The following is an 11270-nucleotide window of genomic DNA, read 5'->3' as shown; positions in this document are numbered from 1 at the left end:
TTAACATTATTAGTAGCAAGGCTACTTTATAATTCACTTTATTTGTCTGTTCTTTCCGTCTGAAAGTCAGTAAATCCGTAACGCTTGACAAAAAATGTGATTTTCTCGGCTGCTATTCACGATCATATCACTTATTGGTTTTGTTACCTGTTATCATAGGCGATGTTAAAATATATATCCTCAATATTAGGATTTAGCCGAATATCCGGCCGGATACCGGATATCCGGCTGCTTTCAAAAAACGGATATCTGGTAACTTAAAGGATATCCAGTAATTTGCCGGATATCGGGCCATTTTCAATATCCAGCCGGTTACCGAATGTCAGGCATTATAAATCGGCCGGATATCCGGTATCCGACCAAAAAAGTATCCGGCCCAATACTACTCAATATCATATGATGAATTATCTATTGGAAATTCGTTATAATTGTTATTTCAACACCAATAACAACCACCCCCCTTCCTACCTCCTAAGGCTTATTGTGTTGTGGCAGTTAAAGTATATTTATAAAAGATGTTTAATGTCTTGGTTGTAAAAGTTTGACAGAGGTTAGGTTAAGAAGTATAGCTTCCACAGGGGTTGTATATAAATAAAGTAATAGTTATTTGTCGCATCGTATATAAACAGCTTTCCGTGGATATAAAAATGTACAAGATTAAAACCAGTAATGTTATACCAGGGATGCAGAAGGCACGGGCTAACAAAATTGGTTTTAATATAATGGTTGTGCATTTTTATATTCATAGAAAACTGGATAAAATACATGATTTTTCGGTATGGCTTAGAACCGGTTCTAATCTAGCCATACTGGAAACGTTGTTCCTGCTGGTTCCAACTGCATCGAGATTATTTAGACTTTCTGGCAGGTCTCGCTAACCATACTTTTTTTAGCCCTGGAAAGATACAAGCTTTTTATAGTGCCTAAAAATGACATCAATTGGTCAATTAAAATGCACACTGGCCTGGTCTGTATATTAGCCTGTCATTGGTCATTTGTCATTTGTATGACGTCATTCTTTTATAGGCACTGTAAGAGGGGTTAGTGAGATGTGTTAAATAACATTCAGAGGAAAAGTCCAAATTTTTCTTTCTATTTGTTCAATGAAATAGGTTGAGGAGGAATATTGAATTGTGTATTTGCACTACAAATTTATAATGTACACAAAAGAGAAAAAAAGGGTTTGGCAGCCGCGGCTTGGTGGATCAGCTGTTAATAATGGGCAAAATTAAAAGCAGTTTAGCTTTAAAAAAATGAATGACTGCTTTATAAGGAGCATGATTAAACAGTCGGCAGAATTTTGAAGTTGAATGACGACTTGTCTGTTCTTGACAGGTAGCTGGCGTGCGGGTGCCAAGCCTTGTAAAATAGGAAAAATTGACCATGAAGTGAGTTTGGTAAAGGTTGCCAAGTTTTTAAGTTAAAAAGTACATTTTAATGAAAAAAGTGGAATGCTTTTCAATCATCATAAAAGATCGATTTATTTAAGAAGCTTTTCTATTAAATTAAGAACTGAAAACAATTTCAATAGTAAGAATTTATTAGGTAACTTAAATATACATTTCTTTATTGGTCATATTAAGGGTGAAAAAGAATATTAATTGCATTAAATATAGATTTTAAATAATTACATCAACATGTAAATATTAAATCTTAATATATACCATGATTTAAATTAAATTGCCTATAAGGCAAATTAAGTAAAAACGTATAAAAGGTATATTATTGTACAAATGAAACTAGTTTAGTAACTTGAAGTTATAGAACTCCGCAGTAATGTGTGTATAAGTGTATGACAGAGATCTTAAGGGATAAGACAATGGACGATAAATAAAAAATACATCCCTAATATTGATCATCAAAATAACCCCTTCTAAAGATTAGAATAATTTGTTAAAAAATTTTAAACTACAAGTTTAGAATGTACCAATCAAAATTCCAATTTTTCTGAGCTAACGAATAAGATAAAATTTAGATTTACTGCCCAATGTCCCCTCCCTCCCGGATGTATGATGACGGTCAACCAAAGAAAGCTCTGGGCCTGGTGCACTGCAGGGTCTCTGGATTCCAGATATCAATAGCACCGCAACTCTGAAGCCTTGGCTGGTTGTCAACACACATGATGTACACTTTCTCATTTCCCTGAAAAAAACATATTTTTTCTCTCGCTCAAATATTTTTTGCATGGGTCAAAAACATTGAAAAAATCCCCAGGAAAACATTAAAAAAAACATTAGGAGCTGAAAACATCCATTAATGTTAACACAAATCTTTAGAGTCCTCTGTGTAAAAATGATTAATCCTTATATAAAAGTAACAGGATGTCTGTCTGTCTTCTGTGTGGACCTTTAGAACTTGCTAACTGCTGAACATATATGGTTCACATCTATAGTGAAGCTTCTCATAGGTCAGATAAAGTTTATATCAGTTTTGGGGGAGGGTACCTCATCCTACCCAATAGAAAAAATAGCCTCCTCCATAGATTAATAGAAACTTCGACATATATGATTGTATTTTTATATTAAAAGATAGATAGATATATTCAAAATACAGATATATAGATATAGGCGGTATCATTCAATAGCCTAGTCGAGCAAAGAAACCCCTACTTATTTTCATATAAATTTAGAATAGGAGGGCCGGAATCAGTTTTTTTCTAGTGTTAATTGTTACCTTGGGCTAGGTAAGGTAAGGCTATATTGGTTAGAGATAGCCCCACAGGGTTAGTGCACTCTAGAGATGTAGGTCCTGTAGTGGAAAGGCATAGAAGAAACCCCTCCCCCCCCCATCCCATTATTTCAATTTATTTTAAAATAAGGAGAGGTTTGTGTGCTTGCTAAGAACTTTGAGGGAAAACACCTTGATATAAATAATTAAATTTTACCTCAACAGAAAATCTAGGAAAAGGGGCGAAGAGTTCGTTTCTGGTGCCAGCAAAATCTCTTGTCAAGGGACATTGGAACTGGAACATCTCCTACAGATAAAACAAGAACAAATTTATTCAAATTAAAAAAAAACTATGGATGAATTTTCCTGACTTATTCCATCTTATCACTTTAGAATTTTCCTTTTTTAAAAAAAATTTGTTGAAGTTTTTTAAATAATGTTAAATGATTCTTTAAAGTTTTCGGTTTTAGTCCCTTTCGTGGCAACGCCTCTGAAGGAGTGTTTCGTCGTATTTTTACAGTAGCTTTTGATAGGTTATTTTAGATTAGGTTAGGTGATTGCCCCGCAGGGTTAGAGCCCCCAGAAATAGAAGAAAAGCTACTGTGAAAATACGACGTAACACCCCTTAAGAGGCGTTGTCACGAAAAGGACTATACCCAAATTTTCAAATAAAAAAAAACATTTACCTATTTTAAAAGGGTTTTATGCAAAGTTTTTTTGCTGTATTTATATCTGCTTTATAATGTTGTATGGAGTGGGAGGGAAGCTAATGAAAAGTTGGATCGATATTGCACAAAAACAGGACCAATAATATTTGCAGCGCTGGGTATACAACACAACAAGGATGGTAACATTCATAAGTAGCGAAGCATAAAAAATCATGGAGGAACAAATATACTGAGTTATAAGAAGAGATGTTAAGTGGTCATAAAGAGAAAGAGAGAGAGAGAGGGGGGAGAGAGGGAGGGAGGGAGAAAGGAAGGGAAAGAGGGAGAGTGAGAGAGAGAGAGGGAGAGAGAGAGAGAGAGAGAGAGACAGGAAGGGAGGGAGGGAGGGACGGAGGAAAAGAGAGAGAGGGGGGGGGGAGAGATAGAGAGAGAGAGAGAGAGAGAGAGAGAGAGAGAGAGAGAGAGAGAGAGAGAGAAAGAAAAGAGAGAGAGAGGAAAAGAAGTATGCAATGCGTTATTGGAAATCATGAAAACTTTATATAAGATATATGAACATGAAATTTTAGCATAACAGATCATGTAGATATAAACTGGATGTATCTAGAATATATTGACAAAAGATCTGCAATCTGTATTAAATAGCAGCTAGGAAAATACGATTTCTCCCATAGCGTCATAATTAACGGACGGAAGGAAAGACAAAATTCCTTATAGAGTAACTTCGCTTATAGAAACTGTTTCTTTAAAAAAGCTAAAAAATAATTTATAAATGTTTTAGTGGCGCATTCATTCTACAATTGTAAATTTCCGTCAGTCCGTCTAACGGTTTAACTTTGGACAAAGACACAGCTTGTGTAATTGTAGTTCACTAAGAGACCAAATAATATAATTCTTTATTCAGTGTAAATAACGTTGTCCTTGGATATTATTGTCTTGTAAACTGCATTGTATGGGCATAATAGTTTAAAACTAGCCACCAATATTTATTTACAACGCTTGTTTTAGGGTTCAGAAAAGTTTTATTGTTCACTTTTTGTTAACTTTTACTTATTTCATTGGTTGTACTTTCCATAAATACCATAGACTAAAAAAAATAAAATTGAAATTTTTTTATATAAAAAAATAGTTTATTTAGAATGTTTAAAGGTTAAGCTTGACTTCAAATTACAGGCTAACTAGGCGTTGACAATTTGTAAGACTTGGGTGGGGGAGGGGGGGGGGGGGGTGGAGGGAAGGGATTAATTTTAAAGATTTTTATTTCAGATCACGTATCTTATTTATATGGTAGTTCCGGTACTAAAACTTTATATTTGTATGTATGATCAGCCTACTTATATAGTAGCCATAGACGTCCAAGGGGGTTGTTAAACTATGAAATCCCTCAAATCCTCCTCAAAATTTTAAGAAATACATAAGATTACACCCCTCAAGCCTTTAAAACCCTCAATTTACACCCTCAACAAAGCTTAGACGTCCTGCGCTACTTACCTCTGGGTTGCACCCGATGTCTAGGAGAAGATCAGGCCAATCACATTTGTGTGCCTTGGCATCATAGGACAACATCAATGTCGTTGGGATGTTGCTGTTCTCGTTCTCGCAGGGCAGCTAAAATCAAAACAAGTCAGTCAGGGACGGAACATTGGATCGTAGATTACGCTGGTACCCAAATTTTTATAACTAAAACCATGTTGTCTTATTTGTTGCCAAAAAAATCTTTTGATACTTTCAAAGAAATTTGTTAGATTGGTTCTAAATTAGTAGAGTTCAAACGTTTCAACTAATAATCTAATTTGTCCTTCCTTGTCTTATCCCTTATTTGTCTGTATGTTTGTCTTATGTTTGTCTTATGTTTGTCTATATATATTTGTCTTATGTTTGTCTGTATGTTTGTCTGTATGTTTGTCTGTATATTTGTCTGTATATTTTAGTGTATGTTTGTCTGTGTGTTTGTCTGTATGTTTGTCCCTATGTTTGTCTGTATGTTTGTCTGTATGTTCTTATGTATGTTTGTCTATAGATTTGTCTGTATGTTTGTCTGTGTGTTTTTCTCTAGGTTTTTATGTAAGTTTGTCTATATATTTGTCTGTGAGTTTGTATGTTTGGTTGTCTACATAACTGAATGTTTGTTTTTATGGTTGTGTTATGTTTGTATGTATGTTTGTCTGTATGTTTGTCTGTATGTTTGTCTGTATGTTTGTCTGTATGTTTGTCTGTATGTTTGTCTGTATGTTGGTCTGTATGTTTGTCTGTATGTTTGTCTGTATGTTTGTCTGTATGTTTGTCTGTATGTTTGTCTGTATGTTGGTCTGTATGTTTGTCTGTATGTTTGTCTGTATGTTTGTCTGTATGTTTGTCTGTATGTTTGTCTGTATGTTTGTCTGTATGTTTGTCTGTATGTTTGTCTGTATGTTTGTCTGTATGTTTGTCTGTATGTTTGTCTGTATGTTTGTCTGTATGTTTGTCTGTATGTTTGTCTGTATGTTTGTCTGTATGTTTGTCTGTATGTTTGTCTGTATGTTTGTCTGTATGTTTGTCTGTATGTTTGTCTGTATGTTTGTCTGTATGTTTGTTTGTATGTTTGTCTGTATGTTTGTCTGTATGTTTGTCTGTATGTTTGTCTGTATGTTTGTCTGTATGTTTGTCTGTATGTTTGTCTGTATGTTTGTCTGTATGTTTGTCTGTATGTTTGTCTGTATGTTTGTCTGTATTTTTTTCTATATCTTTGTCTGTATGTTCATCTGATGTTTGGCTATATATCTGTCTGTATGTTTGTCTGAATGTTTGTCCGTATGTTTGTCTCTATATTTGTCTCATGTTGGAGAGGATGTTTGTCTGTTTGTTTTTCTATGTCTATGTTTGTCAGTATGTTTTTCTTTTGTCTTATGTTTGTAATTCTGTCTGTCACTATGTTAACTGATTGCTTGTCTGTTTTTGTCTGTATATGACAAAAGCCTATTGAAAGTATCATATGCATACCTTAGTCCCCTGTCCAAAAGCACACTGTATATAGGACTGTTTGCAACCATCTCCATTTGGGAAGATACCAAATCTGTATTCACATCCTGTTAGCAGTTAGATTTATAAAAGAACAATGTACACAGATTGAAAAAAGTAAATATGTAAAAATAATAAGTGAATTAACTTCACAAAAAAATTTATAGTATTGCTTCGAAACCGTTAGATTAAAGGTTTCCAGCCATACTGAAAAATAATGTGTAGCATCGTATTACAGCCAATTTTCCACGATTATTAAAAAAATCATACAATTCATACCAGTTTTAATCTTTTCAAAATAAATTTTCATTTGATATCCGCGGAAAGCGGCCTTCATACCATGAAATATTATAGAACTTTTTGTGTGTAAATGTTTGCTAAGCCCTATTTGAAAATATACCTGGGGAAGAAATGGGCGTGTCATCTCTGGGCCTTTTACCACAATCCACTTTCCAATTGTAAACACAATAATTGTGCACAGCATCGGTCAACGCCATCTCACGGTCAAATAGTAAACCATTTTCACAGGTCTGTTTTCCAAATACAAAATTTTCAAAAATTCATCCTTTTCTAATTCCAATTTAAGTAAGTCCACAAAATATACTATGAATTAAATAATTAGATTAGCCTAAATTAATTAGTGCATTATGAAATGGCTTATTAAGATATTTATTTAGCAATAGAGCAGTTGTTTACTTTGATAATTTATGGTTTTTTTTGTATTTTCCTCTAAAGTAACAGTTCCATTGGCACATAGGAAGAATTGATTACACGAGTCAGCTGATTCTTCTACATATATATCATCTCCCTAGAAACATAGATAGATAATCAGCTGATTCTTCTACATATATATCATCTCTCTAGAAACATAGATAGATAATCAGCTGATTCTTCTACATACATGTATATAATTTCCCTAGATAAATAGATAATCAGCTGATTTTTCAACATATTTATCATCACCCTAGAAACATAGATAGATAATCAGCTGAATCTTCTACATATATCATCTCCCTAGATAAATAGATAATCAGCTGATTCTTCTACATGTATATCAACACCCTAGAAACATAGATAGACAATCAGCTGATTCTTCTACACATATGTATACATATCCCTAGAAACATAGATAGGTAGTCAGCTGATTCTTCTACATGTATATCATCACCCTAGATAAATAGATAATCAGCTGATTCTTCTACATATATATCATCTCCCTAGAAACATAGATAGACAGGTAGATAGAGATATAGACAGATAGATAGATAATCAGCTTATTCTGCTACATATATATCATCTCCCTAGAAACATAGATAGACATGTAGATAGAGATATAGACAGATAGATAGATAATCAGCTTATTCTGCTACATATATATCATCTCCCTACATACATAGAATAATAGGTAGATAGATAGAGATATAGACAGAAAAGTAGACAGGTAGATAGAAATGCCAGACAGATAAGTATATAGATAGATATAAATTCAAGACAGACAAATATATTGATAGAATTCTAGAAAGATAGATAGATAAATAGATAGATATAGGCGGATAAACATAATCATAGCTTAGATAAATAGAAAATAGATAGACAAAATACAGTGACTTTATCAAAAATATTGATACAAAGCATAATAAGTTGGTTAATGTGTCAAAAGATTTTCAATGAGAAATCACCAAGGTACAAAAAGGATATATATCCTTTTGAGATCATTCAAAAAGAGCTTTCTAATTACCTGACAAAACTGTTGTTGTTGTTTACCAATAACAATAGGTTCTGTTGAAAAGAATTGCTGCTGTGGCTGTTGTTGTTGCTGCTGTAGCTGTTGTTGTTGCTGTTGTTGTGCATTTCTATTCAAAGGTTGTCTTCTTCTTAACTATTTTAAAGATATTTTTTTATAAAACTTTACAAATGACATACAGGTTGATTGTCAAATTGTGAAATTTTAAATCTTATGCAAGAAGATACAGAATTTCTAAAATAATTATGTTTAAAATTTTAGTCGCGAAGTCAAATATGAGAGCACAGGAGCCATTCAAAGTTTCTTAGAAACCTAGAAAAAATAAATTAAAGATTTCGTCTGTTCCAAATTGAGAAAGGTCAACAGAGGCTAACTAAATAGGAGCCCTTCAGAGCTAAACATAGCAACACACTTTTGCTATTTGATAAAGTTAACATTATCACACATAATACAAGAAATTCTGTGGTAATACAAACCTGAGGGGAAGAGTTTGCCTGATGAAGGCATAATACACAGATCAATATGATCTATACAAACAATAATAGTACTTGATAACTAGAATTTACAACATTATTACAGATTTCTTATCTTATTTTAAGGATAATAATAAGCCAGTTTCACAGTTCTTAAGCAAACATGTTTTACACATTAAGGCACTTTAAATCTACGAAGCTTTTAAAGATGTAAATATGTTCGTTTATTTAAAATTTCAATTTATCACACTGTTACGGCAATTTTAATAACTAAAGATAAGCAAGAAAAATCTCAAAACCCACTTCAAATTTTCTTTACAAAAATATACTAATTTTGTTATTTTGTGTTAAGTATTTTGTATTTAATTTTTAAGTGTACCAAAACACTTGACAAAATTAATACTCTTAAAGAAAACATAAAAAGAAATCTAATCTTCTTTTTATAATACGCCAAAATAAGGTAAAACGTCGACACTTCGCTTATAATATTGTGCCTAATCAACCTATGTATCATCATAAAAATCCGCGATAATAAAAAATAAGAAATAATTATTGGTTGATTCTAACATGTCTAAACCAACGGACAGTCCCTGATTGCAAAAAAGCTTCGCTTTTTATAACTATTGATGTACGGTTACTTTATTTTGCTGAAGTTTATTTCTATTGGTTTGTCCAGTTTATCAACATAATAGTTGTTTGGTAAGTTTTTAAAAGCGGAGCTTTTCTATAACTAGGGTTGGTCCGTCCGTACGTCCGTAACAGAAAGCTTTTTTCGTTAATTCAGGCATGTTAGAATTGTCCTATCGATTTCAAATTTTGCATGGTTTGGTTATTCCTTTAATAATTAGGTAGGATTTAGAAAGCGTAGCAACTCTATAATCATCACCAAAATGTCCGTATGTCCATTTTAAACATGTTATTTTTTTACTTTTTAACAACAAATATTTATGTGATCTAATCACCCGATTGATCTGATTTTTGGTATATTGATTCCTAGGACAACAAAGTATAATGTAATAAGCGAAGCAACTCTATAATCAAGTCCTAAAAATGTAAGTATGTCCATAAACATTATCCTGAATCAAGCAGTTTTTCAACAAATTTACTTACAATTTTGCTTTGACTCTTATACATTTATAATATGATTATTTAGTTCTGACACTATATAATGTTAATGTCCGGTTGTCCTATCGTTTCAGTACTTCGCTTTTTTGGATGTTGTCATCCTTGTTTTCTCAAAATTTAGTCAATCAAATACTGATGATTTTTTACATATAGCTTTTACATTATTATTAACTTTAATCGCAAATTTAGGTATGTTTGAATCATTCTAACAAAAAAAAAGTATTCCTGTAACAATAAGGATTAACGACATATTAAACCCAACAGTTAATGGTAATTGATGATCAATTTTGACAAAAATACCTTGTTTGACATTTTATCTTTAAACAAATTATAGCTAGACAAATGGACATACAATTAACTATAGAGTTGCTTTACTTCTACAAAAGCATAAAATTAACAGTTAATAAGCACTATTCCTTTAGTAGTAACATATTGTGGCCATATCATTGTATAAAGCAATAGTCAACACAGACAAATGTACATACAATTCAAATTATAGAGTTGCTTTGCAGCTTTAAGAATTTAAATTAACAGTTATTAAGCACTATTTCTTTATTAGTAAATTAACATTTTAAATCCATATCACTTTATACAGCTAAGTTTAATACAGACAAATGTACATACAATTCAAACTATAGAGTGGCTTTGCTACTAAAAGTATAAAATAAACAGTTATTAAGCACTATTCCTTTAGTAGTAACATGATATGGCTATAGTAGGTTGAGTTAATACTGACCGTAATATTTTTGTTTAGATTAGACTTGAGCATGCATAGGGGTACAGTCCATCAGAACAATTTGTCTGACAAAATAAATTGAATTGTCTAAATGTGTGTACCAAAGGATCTCGATTATCGCTGAACCTATATGGTTCTTCTTTACAGTATATCTTCTCATATTTCCTGGGAAGGTTAATAGCTTTTTCGAGGGATGGTGCTCCCCCCCCGGGCCCCCCCCCACCCTCCAAAGAAAAATCGCAATAAATACAAAAACATAACTAACTCCATTTAGCGGCGATTTTTTTTTGTAAACAGCTGATCTTCATATAGATTAAAAAGAAAATATTTTAGGTGCCTTAAAGGCCTCTAGGGGCGTGTTTAATATATGTCTGTATGTACATATGTTTTTTAAGGACAGTTTTTAGGCTATTTTGTGTGAGAAAGGAGAACTTAAACCGCCTAGAAAAAAATGTATGCCTACTCCTCTATTACAAATACATGAAAGGCTTGTAACACATCCACATAAAAGTTTAAGTTGATGATCTACTTTTAAGTCTTAAAAATAATTGAACTTCTTGAATAAACAATTATTGCGTTGCTGTGCTACTAAAGAAAAAGTAAATTGTATCTCTCCTTACTTTACTGATAGACCGACCTATCTAGAGCATACATAGAACCAGTTATAACGCATACGCACACACAAACACAAAACCATCATCTACACACACTCACACACAGACACACATGCACTTACGCAAATCTTACACTAAATGAGTGCGTCAGTCCTATGCTGGCTTCTAAGGTCATAATGTTAATTTAACTAACAATATGACAACAGGCTACTGCAAGATTAAAAGTTACTGTGATAATGATATATGAAA

The 11270-nt window shown here is 32.6% G+C and overlaps 1 protein-coding gene across 2 annotated transcripts; it reads right to left on the bottom strand.

Annotated features, from left to right (window-relative positions):
- Positions 1-1522: 1522 nt before the first annotated feature.
- LOC145318614 (protein obstructor-E-like) lies at positions 1523-10410 on the bottom strand. 2 transcript variants are annotated; one of them, XM_080160004.1, is made up of 9 exons: positions 10362-10410; positions 8550-8602; positions 8068-8208; positions 7059-7137; positions 6730-6861; positions 6312-6397; positions 4824-4940; positions 2885-2974; positions 1523-2142 (listed from the first exon to the last, which is right to left on the bottom strand). In XM_080160004.1, the coding sequence occupies exons 1-9, from the start codon at positions 10372-10374 to the stop codon at positions 2020-2022; spliced, it is 834 nt and encodes a 277-aa protein (XP_080016130.1). In that variant the 5' UTR covers positions 10375-10410; the 3' UTR covers positions 1523-2019. The 2 variants fall into 2 exon arrangements, with proteins under 2 accessions (XP_080016130.1, XP_080016131.1); XM_080160005.1 differs by lacking the exon at positions 10362-10410 and adding an exon at positions 10090-10117.
- Positions 10411-11270: the final 860 nt, after the last annotated feature.

Source organism: Acartia tonsa, chromosome 5 (genome assembly GCF_053477335.1).
Source record: "Acartia tonsa isolate MP-2025a chromosome 5, ASM5347733v1, whole genome shotgun sequence".
Taxonomy (NCBI): domain Eukaryota; kingdom Metazoa; phylum Arthropoda; class Copepoda; order Calanoida; family Acartiidae; genus Acartia; species Acartia tonsa.
Note: the sequence above shows the minus strand (reverse complement) of the source record. Positions and strands in the feature narration are given on the sequence as shown.

Bases quoted from the DNA above. Each gene is read 5' to 3' on its own strand.
- LOC145318614 (XM_080160004.1), bottom strand. The intron at 6,862-7,058 runs AGGAAAATACAA...TATTTGGAAAAC, and splicing joins CAATGGAACTGTTACTTTAG to AGACCTGTGAAAATGGTTTA. The intron at 2,975-4,823 runs GTAAGTAGCGCA...TTTTATCTGTAG, and splicing joins ACATCGGGTGCAACCCAGAG to GAGATGTTCCAGTTCCAATG.